The 23924-nt window shown below is 28.2% G+C and overlaps 1 protein-coding gene across 4 annotated transcripts in view; it reads right to left on the bottom strand.

Annotated features, from left to right (window-relative positions):
* Window positions 1–8587: 8587 nt before the first annotated feature.
* The window catches only part of LOC132935090 (lachesin-like), an 83551-nt gene continuing 68214 nt past the window's right edge, over window positions 8588–23924 (bottom strand). The window contains exons 1-7 of one of the 4 annotated variants that reach the window (XM_061001544.1): window positions 22454–22874; window positions 18043–18541; window positions 10588–10829; window positions 10262–10518; window positions 9932–10195; window positions 9718–9857; window positions 8588–8750 (exon numbers count right to left, since the gene is read on the bottom strand). In XM_061001544.1, the coding sequence (XP_060857527.1) occupies window positions 8620–8750; window positions 9718–9857; window positions 9932–10195; window positions 10262–10518; window positions 10588–10829; window positions 18043–18088 (1080 nt within the window). In that variant the 5' untranslated portion in view covers window positions 18089–18541; window positions 22454–22874 and the 3' untranslated portion in view covers window positions 8588–8619. Of the gene's footprint in view, window positions 8751–9717; window positions 9858–9931; window positions 10196–10261; window positions 10519–10587; window positions 10830–18042; window positions 18555–22453; window positions 22875–23924 lie in introns of those variants that run through there. The other 3 variants (XM_061001545.1, XM_061001543.1, XM_061001542.1) reach the window with 3 other exon arrangements.

Raw genomic sequence — 23924 nt, 5'->3', positions numbered from 1 at the left:
CAGCTTTAAAGAGAGTTAAATCATACCTAAGATCAAATATAAAAGAGGAAAGATTAAATGCGTTGGCAATCCTAAATATTGAAAATGACATTACAACAAAATTAAATTATAACAATGTTATTAATAATTTTGCTACTAGACAAGCACGTAGAAGATTTTAAAAGCTGAAAAAGACCTTTTGGAGGAAAAGTTTTTAAATAACCTCAATGTTTGAATAATGTTTAATAAAATTGCATAAATTATTATTATTATTATTTTTTTTTTTTTTTGGGGGGGGGGGGGTAGGGGCGGCAAAAATACGTTGCCCTGGGGCGCATATTTTCCAAATGCACCCCTGAGTGTGACAATGCGACGGCAACGTTGATAATAAATATTGAGTACTGAGGTAATCACGATCGGTGAGACGCGTCTCATAGCGTAGATAGTAAATCCTACTCACATTAGCATTCCCCCTGTACCTGCGCGCCCATAATAATTGCGAGACGATATAATACCATATTTGGAATGACCGTATGGCCTGTATCGCCTTCTCATCAGTGGCGTAATTAAAACTTCGATTGCCCGTGGCAAAAAAAATCCAATGGGCTCTTGGGCCTTGGCCCTTGGTCTTACAAATTTGTAATATGAAGAGCATGCACTTACTCACACAATTTATATCTAGATCCACCCCTGCTAAAATAGGTAATAAATAATTAAAAAACATATTTATTATACAATTATGAATAATACGGTCATTTTTCATTACACATTATATCTTACTCTTACAGTATCTTATTATTTTAAATAATATAAATAACTAATAGGTAAGGTGATAACAAAACACTTGAAATATTTAATTTTCATTTAAATATGTGTTCCGTCAGTTTTATGAAAATTGTTTCTTTCTTGCTTTTGCTTCAGCAAACTTATCGATTAAATCATCGAAGTTAACCTTTCGAGCTGTTTCTTGTTCGATTGAAAGTAATGCCACTTCGTCGATCTTGCGTCATTGTACTTCTTAAATATATTTTTAGCTTTGAAAACGACCATTAAGCGCTTGCAGATGTAAGAGGAATTTTCAAAAATAATAAAAGAGCAGTACATACTTCTGGGAAACTTACTGTTAACGAATGATGCTTTACCATTAAAAGTTTCGAGTGTCGACTCACGATTGACGACAGAATAACTAATGACAAAATAATATCAAAAAACGACGGCTATTTCAATTTTCAGCCGGGCAGTATAATAGACTGTATAGTGTATATGATAAATAATAATTGATAATGAATCGAGAAATCGACAATCTTCTGAGACTTCAATACGGTTTCCTAGACTTAAGGTTATACAGCTCTAAATATAGAGTGCGTTTTCTTGTTATTTCTGTTCCAGAATAATTATTGTATTTATATATCTATACTAATATAGTAATATAGTAATATCGCAATCGCCGCACGTATGCGGGCAAACGCTGCACATAAAAATATAATCTATAATCCGATAATCGACCTATAAACGTGTCGCGTGTATCAGTCATTTTTCTAGTTATTACATTTATTTTACTTTAAAATGATTTAATTTTACTAGAACTTAGATTTATAAATAAAATAGTCCTACTACTGGCACAATTCGCCAAGGTTTACGAAGTAATAGAAATACTATTCACACCGAATATATACAACCGAAAAGAATAGTCAAAGCTAAGAAAATGACAGGCGGTACCGATATGAAACCGATAAGCGCGTTAGACGCAATAAAATTAATTCCTAACTATTCAGGACAATCCGAAATATATCCATTTTTAAATGCATGCGAAGTAATTATAAGTACGGTAGACTCAGAACAGCACCCTTTCATGTTAAAAATGATAGCAGCTACTAAACTATCAGACAGAGCTTTTAACGTAACCAGATATAAGGAAATTGTAGTATGGGGCGATATGAAAAAAATATTGTTAGACGCATTCGAAACTCCCTACGGAGCAGCTAACTTACAAATCGAATTAAACATAGTAAAAACAAAACATAATGAAACCATATGCGCGTACAATAATAGACAAAACACCCACCGAAGCAAAAATATTACGTGACAATATTAGGGAACAAGCGTTAGTCAGTTATATAAACGGTTTAAGCGACCAAATAAAATTCGAAGTAAAAACAAAAAATCCTACTACTCTCGAACAAGCAATGCAAATCGCGTTGATTACCGAAAAAAATATTCGTACATATAATGATGTACAAGACATTTTCCGCGCAAATAATACGTATAGCAATAGAAATACGCATCAAAATAGACAATTTAACAATAATAATCAAAACACAGCGTACAACTATCGTAACAACGACAATAACAATAATATAAGCAGAAACAATAACTACGGTAGGAATACTAATAGAAACCCAAATCCGAGGAACAACAATTTTAATGTTAGGCGTTGTCATACGTGCAATCGCGAAGGACATTTTTCGTCACAGTGCCGAATGAACAATGTCGCGTATAATAGTAGACCACCCAATCAGAATAATTTCCACGAGAATCCGAGTTAAATAAGAAAAGTATATATATATAAAGAATAAATATAATATACATGTAAATATGATCATTAACAATAATTGATAGGATTGGGCAATGAAAATATATATATATGAAAGTGTATATATTTAATATATTTATATATTTATATATTATATTGTATTTATATTTATAAATATATTTAATTTAATATATAAGGAAACTTTTTAGGATCATGATGACGATCATCATGCTCCAAGTCGCATTGGCACAAACAAAGCCGTATCAAATTTCAATTCTTTCAAATCACGTACATTCTTCACTTTTGCTTTCATGTTCAAATTATATTTCAATCCTAAACACGTACCAATAACGGTCAAACACCGTACAAAAATATGTAACGTTACATAAGTATAAAGTAAATAAGAATATATATATAGGCGTATAATTTTAATTAACATCTTAAATTATAGGGCTAAAATAGTACTAAACGAAATGTTATTAGAATTAATATATAAGCACTCTCAAAATTTGATGGTTACTACCATTTCTAGTATTTCTTCATCTATACCTATAATTGGGGATCAGGGAGTTAGTGATGTCACATTACAGCGATTCTTGGAAACACACACTAATTATTTATTTAATAATATGTTAATGTATTGCTCGCACATAGGCATAGCTCAAATATGTATGTCATGTGAATTGCCTAAATATTACTCCTTAAAACATGATAACAATAAGTTTTAACGTGCGTTAATATTTAAAAAGTGATTTACTTTTTATTTATTAAACATAATATTTTGTTATGTAATAGGTAATGTAATATATATTAATAAATATGTAAAACTTTGTATGTTTAAAGTAAAATTTTAAAAACAGTATAGAGGGGTGTGAGGGGCGTAGCCCCCACAATTTCATTAACTTACAATTTCAACGCATACGCTAAGCTGATACCCACGCTACGCCACTGAGGTAGTTCCTGGTGTATGCCGGAACACGCTACATACTAATAATCATTTACTACTCACACAGTCACAAGTTACTCACGCACGATCTTTAAATATTGTCTTTAACTTCTTAAATGTACACCACCGTCCACCACTGAACCACTTAAGAGGGTCGGAGCCAGTGCGTTTTTTAGTACAAAAACATGTGTCACAGGAAAAACTTTAACGCCCTGTGAAATAATTGGATTTCGTTATTTTTTTTTTTTTATTTAAAAGTAGAGAACATTTTGTGGGTCGGATCGAAGCCCGATTTTGAAAATTATAATTATAGAAGCTGGAATATGCATTTGAATAATGCACAATATTTTTTGTTTTTCAAACGTATTTTCTACTACTATTTAAAGTAAAATAAAAATTCGAGCACTGATCCGACCTGCAAAAACTTCTTATCTTTCAGATAAAAAAAAATGACCAAAATCCGACGTATTAACTAAGCGTGAGAGTTTTTCCTGTAAAAGCATTTTTGTTCATCAAAATAATGCTTTAAAAATAGTCATCGAAGTCAATCACTGACTTGTGCATGCGTGTGCGTGTAATTATAGCTCACTCACACTAATATCGATTTACATACTCACACACATGCACGTTCCACACGTGCCCGAAACCACATGTCAATTGAATTGCCTAAATTGTACTCCTTAATAAATGACCGGTACCGCGTCGTAGTGAAATCCGTTGTTATTTTTAGAAATATTATCGATCAGTGTTATTATATTGATAATATGCAGAGATCCGATACTCGATAGTCGATACTGATAAATTCCATAGTCAGTAGCGTACGCATGGGTATGGTTCTAGGATTCTGAACTCCCCCCCCCCACCAAAAAAAAAAAAAAGTTTATTTTTTCTACGAAAAAATCTTATTTACCACCATTTTAGTACACACAGATCAATTGTTGGTAATTTTTAATAGATTTAAAATAAATTGTTGAATATGACAACGACTTCGATAATCGTAGTTTTGGTTTTTTTTTTGGTTGATTTAGAACATTGCTAAACGTCTGCCACAATCGATGGTGTATCATCGTTCATCGATTATTTCCACGTTTGTTACGGCCCGAAGAGGCGCTATAGATGATCGGGTTAAATACTGTAAGTGTAGACTAACTATAATTTGTTATATAAAATTATTTACTCAGGTAAAACCCTAACCGAACTAAAATCCTGCGTACGCTACTGCCCATAGGCCATAGTCGTGCACTGGTGAAGATCTGGCATTTTATGTGTTTAGATACTCGTTACCGCAGTAATGTGTTATTATGTGCATTTCGTATATTATACATGATCAGTTTATATAAGTTATTAATTATATATCATAAGCGTACTTATAAATCCGGCCACAAAGAAGGCCGAAAAAAGTAAAAGAGAACTACTTGCCATTCAGTCATCTCACTGGCCAAAAAAACTATGCTTTACAACTTTAGATCATATTAAAGTTGCCGACAATAATACTAAAAGTAAGTTTTCTCATATATTAATGTATTATATATTTATAGCTATATTATTACTTGGTAAAGGATTTTTTAGCATTTATTAAGTTTTATAAATATATAAATGCATTTAAATTTAGTTAAGTTTGCATATTTGCATTTTTTTAGTTTTAAGTACCTTTTAAGCAAAACTTATAGACAACTATTGCCATGTTGAAACAGCTATAATTAACATGTAATACATTTTAAAAAGTATAGAATTATTTTTGACAAAGTTATAAGTAATGTTTTATAGAACCTATTTACCTATGTGATCTACAAGTAAATTGGGCTGAAAAAGAGTAGAAAACTCTAGAGTGTTGAACATTAGGAAAAGTATTCATTATATTATTTTATTTATTGTATTTATCTTCAAATTTAAAAGTTTTTTTTTTTTTTACGAATTTACATTGGATTTATTTAAAATATAAAATAGTGTTGGTATGATAATCATAAGGTTAAATTTAAACATTATGTACCTATATTATTATTTTATAATTATTTAGTATATTATAAAAGTTCAAATATTTAAAAACACTTAGAATTTTGTGAAATATCCTATTTCTTAAAGAATTAGTTTTCTATAAAGTGTATTGCTACAGAAAATTAGTAAATAATGTATTTATTACAGTTTTTAAAATTTTCCTAGTTACTCCTAGGTAGTATTTAGTAGTTAGACTAGACCAAAATGGTAAAATTATTATGTTATTTAAGAGATGTTGAAATTGAAGATTATGTTGAAATGCCTCTGGTAGTTAAGGACTTAAATGAAGAAAATAAAACAGAAAATGGTAAATAATTTATTTAAAAATTAAAATATATATATTTATTTTGATAAATATTTATGTTGACAGATACTGAAACTAGTGAAACTGTTGAAATGTCTGCATCAGTTACGGATGACAATGATAAAGAAGAAAACGATAAATAATTAATTTTAAACTATAATTTTCTTTAAATAATTTGAATAATCATGTTGATAGATATTGAAACTGTTTAAATACCTGTAACGGGTGTAAATGATTATCATAAAAAATATTGTTAGTTATAATTTAATTTTAATTTACGGTTAAAAAACTGCAACATTAATTTTATATTTTTTATAAAATAATTATCAGGAATAAACACTCTCCATTCAAATAGATTTTTTTTTTATGACCAATTTTATATAATATATTATAACTGTTATACTGACAAAGTTTCTTTTAATATTAATAATGAAATAAATAATAGAATCAAAATGTCTTGATTTTATTATTCTGAATAGATTATATTTTGATTAGTTTTTCAAAGCTTTATTAGGTACTGTTAAATGTATTTTCGTAGTAAACTTAATAAATTATAATTTTTTCTGTTCTAAAATCTAAGATAAATTTTGATGTGCCAACTGTTAGCATAACAGACATAAGTTATGTAGATCCAAGCTTAGAGCCAGGTAATTAATGTTTTGCGCCTATTTTAGTACTATTAATATTTATTATATATATATATATTTTTAGAAAATTACAATTTGAATAATTTGTTTGATAATGATCCAGCTCAAATTTGTAACATAACTAATTTAACATTTGAAATTACTTCTAAAATATTGTCAGCCTGAACCTATTGAACTACCTGGTGGGAATTATCCCCAAATCAAAAGCCATAGGTTTCTGAAAAGTTTATACTATGTAATATTGGCAGATGGGTCAACAGTAAAGAGAGATTGGTTGACATATTCCAAATCTAAGACCCGAATGTATTGTATTCATTGTATATTATTCCCTGGACGTGGAAAAGAAAAACCAAATAAATCGTGGGTCAAAGATGGTTTCCAAAATTGGTCTTCTTGTACACAAAGTATTGAAATATAAGTCATGAAACATCTTCGTCACACATTTACTCTTCACTAAAATTAAAATTAAGACTTTCTTCATTGCCGTTAATTCCTAGTCTTACAATAAAAGAAAAGAACAAGTTTATGCAAATAGAGAAATTGTAAAACAATTGATCGACATAACATTATACATAGGTCGACATAACTTAGCGTTCAGAGGACATAGAGAAAATTGGCACTGTTGTTTAAGAACCATTGTTGTAGTTGCTGTTTCAGATGCTTTGAATGCAGTTGATCTCTTAGGTAACATTGAAAGACTATGATTTCATATCAAGTAGTAAATGTTCTATGTATGAACAGATACAAAGAGAATTATACCCTAGAAAACAAATTCATAAACTTAAAAGAGTGTCTACAACCAGATGGATGTCGCATAAATCTGCTCTTGATGTTATATTAAATACATACATAGCTATAATAGAAACCCTGGGAATCATTAGAAAAGAGGGTTCTGACAAAAAAGCAGCTTCAGAAATCAATGGATTTTTATTGTATTTACAGTCCACAAAATGTATATACAGTGCGTTCTGCTTTCAAAAAATGTTAAGCATACTTGAACCAGACACAAAAAAAATATATTGACTTACTGTCTTTCTCGTATTTATTTAATCAAAAAAAAATATGATCAACTAGTATTAATTTGATGTGAAACGGGATTAAACAAAATTCTCTCAGAAGCAGACAAATTGATCACCTTAATATGATATTAATGAGTTATTTGATATTACACCTCTTCCAAACAATAGTTTGAGGAAGAAAAAGATATTACCAGGTGAAAAAGCTACGGATAACTGATCCATTAGTTCATTTTCGAATAAATACCTTTTTTAATACGTTAGATATTACCATTTCAGAAATAAAAAGATTTTTTGGTGACGGTGTTAACAATATTCAACAAACTGGATTATCTAAAGACCTTTCATTAATGACTCAAAAAAGAATGAAAGAAACTAAAAAGGATGCTTCAAAAATTCTAAAAGATGCATTTGAAGTATTTAATAATATTTATGGGAGATTCATCAACAACAACGTTAGTAAACTTAAAGAAGAGTACATTAATTTTAGTAGCTGTTTTGAAGAGTTTCTTATCACTGAAAAGTTACCTGATTTACTTCATAAACAATACGATAAAGATTAAAGAAAGTGAATCAAATACATTTGACAAAGACTTTAACCATAGGGTTATTCAATTAAACAAAGTGTCGAAAATAATAGTCTATTTCCAATATTTCTGTTTTTACAAATATCGATTATTTTAATAGCTATAGAATATACTACATTTATAGTAAATATAATAATTTATATGTAATTTAATTAATTGAATGATTTAAATTTTTAGAGTTTTGTAAATAATAATGTCCAATCAATATTTCCTAATGTTTGCATATTTATAAAAATATGTCTCACGTTACCAATTGGAAGTATTGCAACAGAAAGAAGTTTTTCTAAGTTGAAAATAATAAAGAATCGTCTTAGATCAACCATTTTCATGGAAAACCTGTGGGCACCACTGGTAATATATAATATCTCTATGGTGGGTGTCCAACTAACATTTAATATTTATAAATACAGTCTTAATGCTTTTGGTTTTGTTTTCAAATCTAAGAACTTTAATTTACTAAATGTATAAATAACAAAAAAAATACGATTTTTACATATATAATATTATGTAAAAACAAAAGAGAACCAAATTTATGTATGGGAAATTAGAGCCATAATAAAGGTTTCAACTCATTAATAAATTGGTTTTAAATGGTTTTTAATAATTTAAAAGTCAGGTAAACAAAAATAAGTAAATAGCAATTAATAACAAAACATTAGCACTAGACATTTTAATCGTGGAGTTTTTTAAGTGTGTTGATGATAGTTGGCCACAGGCTGGTGGGCATACTGGTATTATAGTTTCTGTAAAATAAACAAATGAAAACAATTAACAGAAGTAGGTAGAACATGATTAACATGATAAATTAAAATTTGTTTGGTATAGGTACTATCAGATTGTGTTGAATTTTGATATATTTACCATTTATAAACGTATAAACTTATTTAAAAAAAAAAACATTATTGTAAAATCAATTGGTTCCCGACATAATAGAGTATCAACAAAAAATTATACTTTGTGTCATGATAGAAGTAACCCGGCACGCGACCGCAGACTGATGGCAGCGTCTGTTCCGACTTCCCAAGGCACCGTTTCCCCCACTTTACAACATGATACATACTAATAGTATTAATATATAACATTGCTGACAGTTGTCGGTCGTGATTGTGCAACGTCGTCGTGTTAAATAGGTGGGGGAGCGCAGATTCGACCGCAATTTGGTTGGGATATGAGTTACTTCTCTCGTGGCACGGAGTATAGTGATTTCCCAACAAAAACACTCTAAAAGTTATGATATCATTTTATACCTAAGTTTTTGAAGTATAGATGTAATTTATGTTAAAATAGTATGCTAAATAATTGAACTTATTTTAGAGACTTGAGTTAAAAATTTTAAAATACTAACTTATACCATAATGAGTACATTATAGTATTATAGTATAGGCCACTATCATTGAAATAGGTAGTGTATTACTAATAAAGTGTTTTAAAGTTGCCAAGCTAAGTTAAATTATTTAGCAGACTATTTTCACATTAATGATATCTATAGTTCCAAGACTTAGCTATAAAATAATATCACAACTTTTAAAACCGTTATTTTTTTTTTAAACAAATTTTTTGTTTTTTTTACACAAAGTTTGGAAAAATGTTTTTATTGAGGTATATTGATACAACAACAACCATACATTTTAAGTTGTTTTTATTTTGTCCTCACAACATAAGCCAATTAAGTTGAAATCTATAAGATCTTATGCATATAATAATATTTACCGTAAAGAGTAACTGTAACTTCAGTAGTTCCTAATACATTTGATGCTTTGCAGACATAATCCCCATATTGACGGTTTTCAATTGTGATGATTCTTATTGTAGTATCTGTTATTTCATCTGTGGTAGCAAAATGTGATATTCTAAAAATTAAGGAAAATCAACTTCATTAGAACATGATTATAAACATTTTAAAATTCTCAGAACTTGAATATACCCATAATGCTGATTATTGGAGAGTTGTACTCCATTATTTAACCAAATTATAGCTGGTGGAGGATATGCCTCAACATGGCACTCGAGATCCATGTCATACTGTAAAGCTTGTCCTAAACGACGTTTAGGAATAGTTATGACTGGAGCAAATTCAACCTCTAGTGCAATATTACGTCTGGCACCTCTGCCAACACCATTTTCCGCAACACAGAAATACGTTCCACGATCTTCTTTTTTAATAGAAGAAATTTTCAAAACATTACCTCTAGAAGATGAAATGTATGTGAATATTTAATTTATATATATATATATTTAATACTTTAATTAGTACCTATATATTGATATATTATTAGTTAAAATTGCATTGTTTGCTCGCCTCCAGAAAACTTTTGGACTAGGGTATCCACCGGCATAACATTCCAGTGTTACTGGTTGACCTTCGTTTACAACCAACGATCTGGTTGAGTTATCAGAAATAAACGGAGGTCTACGTACTACTAACTCGGTTTCAGCGGATAGTTTGTTGTTTCTCCCAAGACTCACATCACAACGATAGAAACCGGCATCGGTTTCTTGGATATCACTAATCTGAAAATATAAATTATTTCTGGTATAAAAATGTTATCAATTAATATATTTTGTCTAAAATGTAGATACCTGTAATGAGTAACTATTGCTATCCATATCATATCTCAATGATAATCTTGAATCTCTGATGATAAGTGTACTTCCAGATGAAAACGTAACGGGGTCTGTAGATCTTTCTTTGTCAACCTTAATCCACAAAATATTGAAATCAGAACCATATAAAACTGTACATGTCAATTCAGTTGAATCACCAATATCTGTTATTCGTTTTTGTGTAATATGTGATATCATTGGTGTCCTTTGAGAATAAGCTAAAATTAAAATTAAATTGCTGTTATTAATAAAATTATGCAACATCCCAACATTTTTAAAATAAAAATAAAATATGGTAGATACACATTATATTTGTACACCTCTAGTTGATATACTATCAAAATGCACAATGATTTAAACAGTAATATTATTTTTATATTCAATAATTAGAATAAAAAGGTGGACAAGTGGGTGTCTTTCTGCCGTACAGTAGGTTACAAGAGGGTCACTGTAATGGATTGTGTTAAATTTGAATTCAATGATATAATATCATTGTATAAGAAAAACACTAAGTATATTTGATGATATTATTGTGAATAAAGTAATTTATATTTAACATATTAATTTACGCAAAACCTTGTTTTAAAATTTAATATTTGATAAATTTTGTCAAAATTTTAACTTTAAATGCTTATAAAAAAATTGTGTTGTATGTATTTTTAATATTTTTCAACTGCTATAATATATATAGATCAGGAGCCTTGTATTAAATATTCAGAATTTTTGATACAAAAATAATATTGTATTAACAATTATAGAAAAAAAAATTAAAAAATGAAAATGTCCGGAAACAGCTCAAAACGAATGGAATGCACGAAGCTGTGAAGTAGCGGGGGGGGCGTATACGCTTCCTCGCAGTTCACCCTGGTAACAGTTGATACAATTCTATTTTGTCAATTGGCTAAAGTATACGAAATGTATTTTTAATATTCTTAAACTGCTATTGTAACAATATATCAGGAGCCTTGTATTATATTTTAACGCTTTTTGACACAACAAATAAAATTTTATTGACTGGAAAATGAAAATGTCCGTAAACAGCTCAAAACAAGTCAAAATATTATTTTCATTATATGGTGTATTATGTATAGTATATGCTTGTATAAACATTCAGCGAAACTTTCATGTATTTACGGTTATTTGTTTTAGAGTTTCACCAAAAACCAATTTTGGGTAAAAATTAAGAGTGAAGTTGAAATTGAATAATTATTTCGACTACTTATCGTGTACACGGACACAAATAAAACAAACATACAGCATTGTAAAATCAATACATTCATCGCTCCGTTCAGAATGACAGAATCTAAAAACAATTAAAGGGGCTTCAGTCGAAGATAAAAGTGACTTTTAGACCAATGATGAGCTGGACAAAACTGGAGGAATTTGGTTTGACGGATTTTATTTTTGAAAACGGATTATGATTGATTAACAAGTTTACTAGGTTTTGCCAGAGGTGATTTAGAATATTTATTTTTTCAGCTGTGATATCCAATAATAAAAATATAATATTTTTGTATTTATATTATTCATTATGACACTAACAATAATTGGAATAAAAAAAAATCGCCTCTGGCAAAACCTATGGTAAATTTATTTATCAATCATAATCCGTTTTTAAAATTAAAATCCGGTAAACCATGTTTATGTTGCGTTTCCAGCATTCCGTTTCAAATAAATAGAAGAGTTAAACAAAAAATTTTTAAAAAAAGGGGGACTGTCCTCCACGTCACCCCTCCCCCAACAAAAAAAAATCAATCACTGGACTTGTGGTAGATACAATAAAAAGCATGGAATCAAATTATATTTACTGTTTAGAAAATATACACTTTAATTATTAGGGGGATAGCAATTAATATAAAAGGTTCAAAAGTATAGGTCAGAAATGTATGGATTATTTAGGACCTAAAGCGTTCAATTTCTTTAATCTTAACGATAAAAAATATCTAAGAACTAATTCCTCAACTAATGTAAATAAATATTTAAATAAATTATTATTATGTGAACAATGAGCCATTTATATTTATATCTTTTTTTTTATTATTATTATTATTATTAATTAACCCGCGGCAAAACTTAGGCCATTGGGTGGTTTTTAACTGTGGGGGAGGGTACTGTAGGTTTTTCTAAACATATGTGTTTTAGTTTGGCAGAATTTCAAATTGGGCACCCGTAGGTTAGGTTAGGTCTGAGAGAAGTGCCGCCCGTGACCAAGATTCGAACCGGCGACGGTGCGCGTCGCTACCGACGCCTGAGTCCGCTCGGCTACTCCGCCCCCCATATCTATTTTATGTTTACTTTAGCATCTTAGGTTTTTCGTGTAATTTTAGACATCATTTTTTATATTTGTAGATATGTATAATACTATAATTAAATAATATTTTTATTTTTTATAACTATGTTTTATTGTCGATTACTTGAAAATATATATTATACATTTAAGATGTTGATCCACATAAGCACTGTATATAACTCTCAACTTCCAACGCGAGCTAGATTGCTTACAAGAGGTTAATAAACCATAATATTAATGTTAATTAATTCTAAAAAAAAAATAGCTATCTCGGTATGGGTAAATGAAGACTGGGAACATGAGATGGAAATTAAATTTAGAATTGAGATGGCCAGAAGTGTATTTGTAAAAATGTCTGAGATATTTAAATGCCATAATTTTTTACTGGGCACTAAGATTAGAATACTAAGATGCTACATATTATCTATTCTATATTATTATATGGAGCCGAAACAGGATATTAACTGAGTATTTAAGAAAATTGGAAATGTGGCTATATAGTTTAATGCTACATATATCATAGCCCGTATTTATATGCATTTGCATAAGGAAAAACTATTTATTGGATGTATATGAATTAACCATTGCCAAAATCGTAAATTTTACTCCTTAAGAAATGACCGGCACCGACACCGACCCAAGTACTTTAAATTAAGGGTGTCGGACGTCGGTGCTGTATTAAGGAGTAAAATGTAGGCAATTCAATTCACATGTGGTATCGGCTCCGCGCGGAACGTTGGACATTGTTGGATTACCCCCAGACTTTGTTGGACTTTATTTTTGGAACGTGCATGCATGTGAGTATGTAAATCGATATTAGTGTGAGTGAGCTATAATTACACGCGCAGATAAAGATATTTACGCACACGCATGCACAAGTCAGTGATTGACTTCGATGACTATTATCAAAGTACTAGTTTGATGAACAAAAATGCTTTTATAGGAAAAACTCTCACGCTTAGTTGATACGTCGGATTTTGGTCGTTTTTTTTTATCTGAAAGATGAGAAGTTTTTGCAGGTCGGATCAGTGCTCGAATTTATATTTTACTTTAAATAGTAGTAGAAAAATACGTTTGAAAAACAAAAAATATTGTGCATTATTCAAATGCATATTCCAGCTTCTATAATTATAATTTTCAAAATCGGGCTTTGATTCGACCTACAAAATGTTCTCTACTTTTAAATAAAAAAAAAATTAACGAAATCCGATTATTTTACAGGGCGTTAGAATTTTTCCTGTAAGACATGTTTTTGTACTAAAAACGCACTGGTTCCGACCCCCTTAATACAAATGCAAATCTTGTGATTTAAAAAGCCGCGATTTTATTCGTCATTTCAGTAACTGAACTGTAATCCATTTTAATGTTTGAGATATGTATGTACCTTTAATGTCTGTTGTTTTCGAAAAATGTACATGCACCGATTATAATTTTATAATCGTTTACGCACTGTGTCGTAAATAAAGACCGACCGAAATTATAAACTACAGATAAATAGATTAATATAAATGTTGTTACATACCTAAATAGTTTTAATATTAAATACACAAGAGTTGTATGAAAAACACCGATCACCTATTTTTATACCACGAGTCACGACTCCTTAATTACCTATATAAAAAGCGTCATTGAAAAAATGTAGTTTCAATTTTTACATTATTATAATGATTAGTTAAAATGTATTGTCTTTATGACATTATTTAATATTGAGTTACGTGTATATACGTACTACCTTGCACTGCATTTTAGGTGTATTCAATTTTTCCTGGGCGAAGTTAAAAAAAAAGTATTCAGAATATGTATTCGTATAATAATATTCCTAAGTATTTGGAATACTTTTTGTGAAGTATTCCAAATATTTTCTGAATACTTTTTTTTTTTAGTAGATTTAGATTTCAATAGCAAAAATATTACTTTTTCAAATCTGTTTATAAATTAACATTATTTTAATCTCGATAAAACACACCTATCGGGCTATCTATAATCTATTAGTTATAAATTATATTCTAATTAATATTGGACGTTAAAAAAGTATCCCGAATACTTTACACAAAATACTTGTAAAAATTATTCAAAAAGTATTCGGAATACTTATAAAGTATTTCGTTAGAAATTCATAACAGTTTTATGATATTTACAATATACGAGCATTTAATCCAGTAATGTTGCGATAACGACTTGATATTTGTAGTACATAATATGAATTAATATCAAAATGTATATCATTATTATTATTAATGGGGAAGAACACTGTTTTACAATGTACCTACCTATAAATTATAATATATAATTTAACTTAATTGATATAAACTGGTAATATTAATAACATAGAATACAGCAAATACTAACATAATATGGCGTAAAGTATATAAAGTAAAAAGTATAAAAATACATTGATTAATTAAAAATAGAAATTTAGTTCAAATCTTATTCGAATATTGCTTATAATGCATTAAATAATGTCAATAATGCATTTTGTTTAAAAACATTACATGACATTTGGAAAAATCCAATATAAACAGATATTTGGTTTGCTAATAAGAGAACTCTAGAAAAATAAGTGTCAAAATTATAGTTATAACAAAGAGGAACGTGAAACAAATTATTCTTTCTTAATCTGTGATAACCAAAGTTAAAGCCAATCATAGAAAATAATTGGAATCAATATTTCCATTCAATAAATCATATAGAATCATAAGATCAGCAAATTTTCTCCTCGGAAACTCATGCAATGAAATTCTGAATAGAGAAGTTAGTAAGTTGTAAGTATCACTCGAGATATCACTAGAGTACGGTAAATTTAAAAAAATTGTTTTGGGCGTTTTCAGTATGTTTAATATAAGTGGTGTAAATTGCTGACCAGATTACTGACCCAAACTCAAGGTTAGATCTAAAGAAAAACATAATACATTAAAAGTTCTAATATTTTTAAAATTGATTCTATTTTTGTTTATAAATCCTAACATTTTGAAGGTCTTATTAACAATAAAATTAATGTCTAAAGTATAAGACATATTTTAATCAAGTAAAATATCAAAATCTTTAATATAAGTAACTTTTGATAATATTAAATAATCAACCTCATAGCTGGAAGTTATAAGGATTTTTTGAGTGAGAAAAAAATACAATATTAAACTTATTGACATTTAAAAGTAGGTAACTATCATGACACCATATGACTAATTTGTCCAAATTTGATTGCAGGAGATTAAATTATTTGTAAATATTTTAGTGTCATCATCAATAAATTAATTGTGTTATCAAAAATATTATGTAAATCATTTTTAGCATAATAAACAAGAATGAAGCCAAGTGTGATCCTTGCGGTACTTTAAAATCCGTTGAAACACAGAAAGACAATTTTACAGCTTGGGACTAATTACTTATATATAATTTAATCAAAATTAAAAATTGACCGTGAAAACCAAATAACATGTTTACAATAAATTGTTATCACAGCATTACTAGTTTGTATAGTGATCACAATAAAATAGTAATATTATGTATTTACATACTTAAAATTAACACAAGTTGTGATGAAGTAGTTAATATTAAAATATGAATAAATAATCTAGTGGTAAAAGTTTGTCTAAGGATGTCAAATGTCAACTTACATACAATCGAGTGCATTGAGGAGTTTAGCACCTATTAAATTAAAACTCAGCAGAAGGAAAATTTTCACAGATCCAAAATTTGAGTAGCCAGATTTTGAAATTAACCCCTTTTTTTTTGATTATATGGACATCAGTATATCCTTTTTTATCCTTATTTGAATATTTATTAGCCAATATACAATTTTTTTACATTAACTTACTTATACTGTTATTACTTGTCACTACTTATTACTAATACTTATTGTTTAAATGAATTTTTTTCAATACAATTAAATTATTTTTAATTTTTTCATAAAATTTGTTACAAGTTAAATCAAAATTAATTTTACACTCCATTAGACCCTGTACAGTATTTTCATTCATTCTTCCCCCCTAACATATTAAGATAATCATATAATGATACAGTGTACAATAATGACCGGCGGGGGCACCAGGACATGCCGTTACAACCGGGATAAATGGCCAAATGAAGTCAATTCCATATTTATTTAGTAATTTTTATACTTTGTCTTTTATATATTATGTTTACATGCCAATATCAAATATGCTCAACATAAACTATACAATATTTTAAACACTTGATATACCTAGATGCATATAAAATAAAACATATTTATATTTAAAAAAATGTTATTTAAATAAAATGTGTTCTACTTAGATAAAATACATTTAAATTTCAAATTATATACGCAACAATAAATAATAGTCTAAAAGCAAAGCGACATCCAGTAACCGTGACACAGTAAGCTATTGAATTACCAAGTGAAACTTTTTCTTTGTCAATAATGAGATCATTTTTTATAACTAGGTAGGTACCTAAAAGATCCAAACTAGATACTAATACATTATTGTCCCATTATTGTTCTATGATAAGTTTACAGACACTGCAATCGTGAGAAACTCATTTGAAATGACGCTGAAGTAGAGGGAATTATTAAAATGGTTTTTAATAGGGCATAAGGGTATTTAGCTGCAAATATTATAATTGAAATAATTTGAATTTTTATTGGTTGCATATAAGTTGTTGGTATACATAGGTACTATATTTAAAAAAATTCTACAAAACGAGATAGTACCTACAACCTATATTATTTAATGGAACTTGAATTCAGCTTCAACAGGTACAAAACATATCTTTGCACCTGTCACAATATAATACCAAGGGGTTTCAAGTGCAACGTCATAAACTCCATAATAACGACACTCATCAGGTGTCAAATGTAAATTTTTAATACCTACATATAATGAGTACACAAATGGTATTAGGCGAAGCTGGTAACTTGTCACAGCAAATTCTAGGTACCTATATAATATAATATTTTTGGTAGGCGCCTAACATTCAGGAGAGGTATTAGAAACTTCAAAATATGCAACCTTCGATAATAATACAATAATTAACACAGACTGTCTTGTTCGAAACCATCAAGTCGGTCGGTTGAACAAATAGGCAATGGCTAAATACTAATTATTGCACCATTCTCGTTGTGCATAGAACAAGACAGTAGTAGATGGTAAAGTGGTACTCACCTAGGTGGATGCACAGCACGACGAGGACTCCATAGACGTTCTTCATCTCGGAGAACTTGAATAACGGAAATGTTGAGTATTAACAAACGCCAAACGGACAAAAAAAATACGATATTAAGTAAACGTCTTTCGCTTCCGTGGAATGCGGAAATGCAAAAATTGTTGTTCCGGTGCAAAACACATGTAGGTGGAGTCCGTCTAGCCAACGAGCGTATGTTATTTAATCAGAGAACGCATTCGTCAACTCGAAGTAGATGGTTAGGTGCAGCACAAGAGGAATTCCAAGAAGTAGCAATCACAGAAATTCGGAATGTCATAGTGGCATTACTGTAGTTAAGATAAGTAATGACTACGGTCCTCTAAGACCACGGTATCTTAGTCCACGGTGACGACTAACGGCATTTTTTATATTCAACATCTTTAATCATGATTTGCCAATCAACTATCATCATGTATCAATAATTGCAGCGGCGCGGCATCTGCTGCCCCTGTTCTTGATCTGTAGGTAAAAACTACATTAAGTGCATATTATATATACGCGCAATTTAGTGGTTTGTACTTTGTAACTGATTTAAACCACACTGATATAGAGTAACTAAGCTATGGTCTAATAGTCTATACCAGCGGTTCCCAACCTTTGTAGTTTCGCGAACCACTAATTTTGTAAAAAAATATTTGAGGCCCACCCATAGCATACCTATATACGTTTTCATAAAATTATAATATATAATATATATTATATACATATATATATAGTTATTATAGGAATAAAAAACTAAAAAATAAACCTATAAATAATCAACAAACTATATAAAATAAAACTACATTCAAACGTTCGATATCGTATCGTTAATTGTACACTTATTGTACACTATAGTTAAAATTGATTAAATATTATTATGATCAGAAATATAACAAAAAATATATAATAATATTATTTTAAATACATATAATATTTAATATTATACCTATGGCTCGCAGCCCATGGGTTGGGAACCGCTGGTCTATACTATAGACTATAGTTTAGATGATCATGATTTATAATATATTATTATAACCTATACCCATATATAAAAAGAAATAGTTTTATGCATAATATTATAATTGCATGATTAACTGACATTTAATTTTTAGCAACTACAACTGTTGAATTATGTCGTATATATTGACTGACTTTACAAATTGTTAATTAAAATTTAGAGTAACAGTAGCTAATTTAAATTTGTATGTGATCATATTTTTACTGTCAATAATATTTTTATATGCTGAGACAACAATTTGTAATTTTTTCATTATAACATAAGTATGTCAACTAAAAACGCTTAGTTTTAAATGTATAATATTGAATGCAAAAAAAGGAGTGTAGATTAGGGAGTTGGAACGAAGAAGTTTAACGTTGAGATCTGTTTTGGATCTTGCTGGCTTACTTACTGTGTTTCTATTTAAAATATGATCATGTTTAAGCCATTTTCTTTCTTTTGTGTTTATGTGTTTTACGTTTGTTTATTCACACTGTACCTAGTACCTACTAACATGTGTGAGAAAAGAGAACACGGAACTTGGTTTAATACTAATTGTGTGTATAAACTATGAGTGGACGCTGGGTATGAAATTGTATAATATGTGACACTTATTAGTTTATCATGAATGATTCAATGATTGTATGCGTTTTAGTGATTATGATAGCAAATAACTGATAGGTTTACATCAACGGTTACTTATTGAAATATAAGGAAATTATAAAAGAATAAATTGTGGTTTGGAATTAAAACGTTTGCCATGAGCAAACAATGACATTATTAGGATGGAGGAGCTAAAAATCTCCCCCAAAATGTTAAAGCAATTTGTTTTTTTAGTAATAATCCATAATTCATAAACAACTAGAAATTTAGTTCCTATCTACCTATGAATAATATTTGTGTTGAAATTGTATAAGTACTGATCTATGAATAATTTAGAAAGAGGTTCTTTATTGTATGATCCTTAACTATTAGTGTATATTAGGAGACAGACATCAAAGTTTATTGTATCTGCATATGTTTTTTGTTGGCAGATCAATTAGTTCAAGTATATTATATTTTTAAGGGCATAGATTTTCTGTTATACAATTTTTTGAAAATTTAATATTGTGTCCGTATCACGACTTAATAATTTTTATTCAACAGCTTGGTTTGTATTTTTATTTTAGCATATTTATTTTGTGAGACTACATAATAATATATATTATTTGTTAATGGTAGGTAGATGTAAAATGTAAATAGATTTAAAATAAACTTATATAATTTCCAATGTAACTTTATGTGAATTCAAGAATAAAAAAAATATGATAAGTGTATACCTACTTTTTGTTTTTTTATACCCAATATTGCTTTAAAGATAATATTTAGTAAATTTTTAAAGCATTGAAGTTTAAGCCCTAGTTACGACTTAAGATAATGACTGCTGTTAAATGCAAATTATTTTAAATTTACTCTTTAAATGTTCACAGAAAATATAAAATAGCTATTTGTAAACCAAAATAAATATAATACTGAAAATAAAATTATTAACAAAGTAAAAAGTAATAAAAAAAAATACAAATTATTGCTTAAAATTTACAAAGTAATTGTGTTACTCACTTAAGACATTACGACATTAAAATATCATTCAAGTTATAAAATACTACTAAATAATAGTGCCGGAAGTTGATGTAAATTATTTTATATTTAAATGTACCTATACAGTATACATAATATATAATATGGTATAATGATGTGTAAAATATAATTTTTCTACTTGTACTCTAAATAAAATTGCGTTATTAAAGAAACTTTTTTTTTTTATTATTAATTTAAACCATTCAATTAATTTATAAACTAATAAATACAATTAAATGTTTTAATCTGGTAATGATATTCTGTTTTAACTATTTGAGATTTTGATCTAAAATATAATATAATACTTACCTAGTAATTATTTAACAGGTACCTACACTTAATTTGTTCAGTATATAAGTACTAGTATAAATGTTGTTACGAAGGTATTAAAAATGTAAAAGTTAGATTTATTGCTTCTAAACATTTATACATAAATAACTAATATTGAAAATAGTCAAAGATATTTTATTGATTCATATAATATTATATAGTAGATAAATGGTATTACATAACTATGGCACTGAAGTTCAGTGAAATATTTCTAATTATAAATAGGTAGTTCTAATAATTATGATATTTGAGAAAAATAAATTCTTAATTTATTTAATTGTATGTATAGATTGTTCTTTTTTAAATTACAAGTATTAAAAGAGTTATAGACTGATGTATTTTTAAAATGACAATCTACAAATTATAATAATTGATGATAATATATTTGTCTGTTAATTGTTATAATGAATTTATTATTTTATTTATTTATTGTATTATATTATTTTTTTTTCATTAAAGAGTTAAGAGAACTCTAATTTCTAATTTTGGTGAATTTTATAACAAAGCTACAATTAAAACTCCTATGGAGAAGTTATCATCAAATATTAATAAATAAATTATCTAGCATGAACTGTATGAAAGGTATTGTACCTACTATGCTTTGTATGGTACTTTAATGAGTCTAATTCAACATTTTATCAAACTATTTGGTGAAAAAAAAAATGTTTTCATTTTATTTAGTTTGAAAACTATTCAACTATTTCTACTTATTACCCTAATAACTAGTATAGTTAATACATTTATATTCAATAAATCGTTAGGAACTGAATACTGATATTTAATGCAAAAAATTAATTTTTCTTAAGTTTTTGATTACAATTTCCCAATTGCCAATTGGCAATTGAGTATGAACAGTCTGTCTTAAAATTGTAACCATCAAAAAATGCATCATAATTATTTTTAACTACATACCTATAATTTTATATTATTGAGACCTTTGATAATTTTAACAAATTATCAGTATAAAAGATTTAATTGATTTATGCATGATGAACTAGTCATTATTCAGTTATTGCTTTATTAGGTATTTAGGTAATACTAAAGAATCAAGTATATACCTGTCAGCTGTCAAGTCCAACCAATTTTTTTTTTTACAAAATATTTAAATATTTATACTATTTATATGCAAGTTGCGACCAAACATCTATATCAACCATAACATAACTAAAAAACTTTTCTGCAAATAAATGCAGATATCAGACTAGTCAATAAATAATAAATAAAAGTCAATAATAAATACTGAATTTGGTGCCACATTTAGATTACATTGTCACAGTTCATTATATGGTTAAATACTGTAACAGTTGCTTGTCTACCGACATGACATTACATTTCTAACAAATACGCCTTACTGCCTAAATCTCATCCATAATCAACATAAAACTATTCTTAGCATCGTATACTTTTTCAATGTCGAAATTTTGATAAATAATAATTTAATTTACCTCTTACCTCTTACAAATATTTCACAATTTTATGCACTGGTTACTTTATTTTTATAAATTTGGTATCCAATTTTGGTGGATATTAAGTTCCCGTACGGATGCACACTACATATACTACAATTAAAAATTACTGTGATATTCTATATTTTTTTCATTGTTGTACAATTTTATTCCTGAATGCGAGCACAAAATATCAAACACTGTTAACGCACACTGTACACGGTACACATTTACGTAATGTACCTATATGAATAATTAATGTGCGTATACATTAAAATAAGTAAAAAAAACCCACTGGTAAATTATTTTATGTAATTGCAATATAAATAAAACGAAAACATACGAAAGAAACATGCATTACGTTAAATCAGTAGTATGTGACTATACTATAATGCGTGTCTGCGTCTATACACGATGAATCACTGACAGTTTTAATAAGAAATGCGTAACATCAGCACTAAATACGAATCTACAATTCTGATTATTACTATAATTAATCTACAGGGTAACAACATTACTTACCGACTCAAATATACAGGGTGTTGACTACTGAATAGTAACGTAAAGGTAAATTACAATTTAATATTTCAACCACTTATATAGGTGTCTACAGACGACTACATAGTAGTGTCTACTTACCAAATATTATTACATTTTGTATTAATGCCTATATAAGAAGTCTATAGGATTTTGGCAAAATTTCTGTTTTATCTGTCAGATCCACGCACAACAAAAACCAAACATATTCATGTAAAATCATATTTAAATATTTGTATGTCCATTTGACTTAATATTCGATTTTAAATTTTAATAATACAATTTTTTTGTGAATTATAATGGATATTGAATTGTTTGAAGACAATATTTCGGGCATTTCGGCAAATTGATATTATGTTAAATGCTTAAAAATATTATTTACCATAATATTTGTGTACCTACTATCTAATAAGTGATTTTACGTCAATAGTAATTTCTAATTGTTTCTGTAACTCGAATTTCAAAAGACACAGAACTGCGAGCGTGCGGTTTGGTGTACTAAATACTTATATAACATTATTGTTCAAAATATTTTTTTTAATAAAATCTATTATTTTTTTCTTTCATCCATCATCCATGCCATAATATTTAAGCAATAGTTGACACCTAAACTAACACTAACTAGCCAGTTATAGCTACTTCCTAAAACACCCTAGGATGATTGAAAATAACCTACCGTGGACAACAAATTCTACTAATTTGATAGTTCTTACACCAATTATCTATAGGCATATATCAAAAATAACAATATAATTTATAAAATAAATTAAACGTTAAACAGAAAACAAAAAAATTAAATAACGTTTAAAAATATAATAACGATATAAACGGAAGAAATCAAATAACGTTTGAAAGTACAATAATGATAAACATTAAAATTATAACGTTTATAAATAGCCATATATTTTTTTAAATTTAAGCTTTGCTCATGTGA

The sequence above is a fragment of the Metopolophium dirhodum genome, chromosome 1 (assembly GCF_019925205.1).
Source record: "Metopolophium dirhodum isolate CAU chromosome 1, ASM1992520v1, whole genome shotgun sequence".
NCBI classification, from domain to species: Eukaryota; Metazoa; Arthropoda; class Insecta; order Hemiptera; family Aphididae; genus Metopolophium; species Metopolophium dirhodum.
Note: the sequence above shows the minus strand (reverse complement) of the source record. Positions and strands in the feature narration are given on the sequence as shown.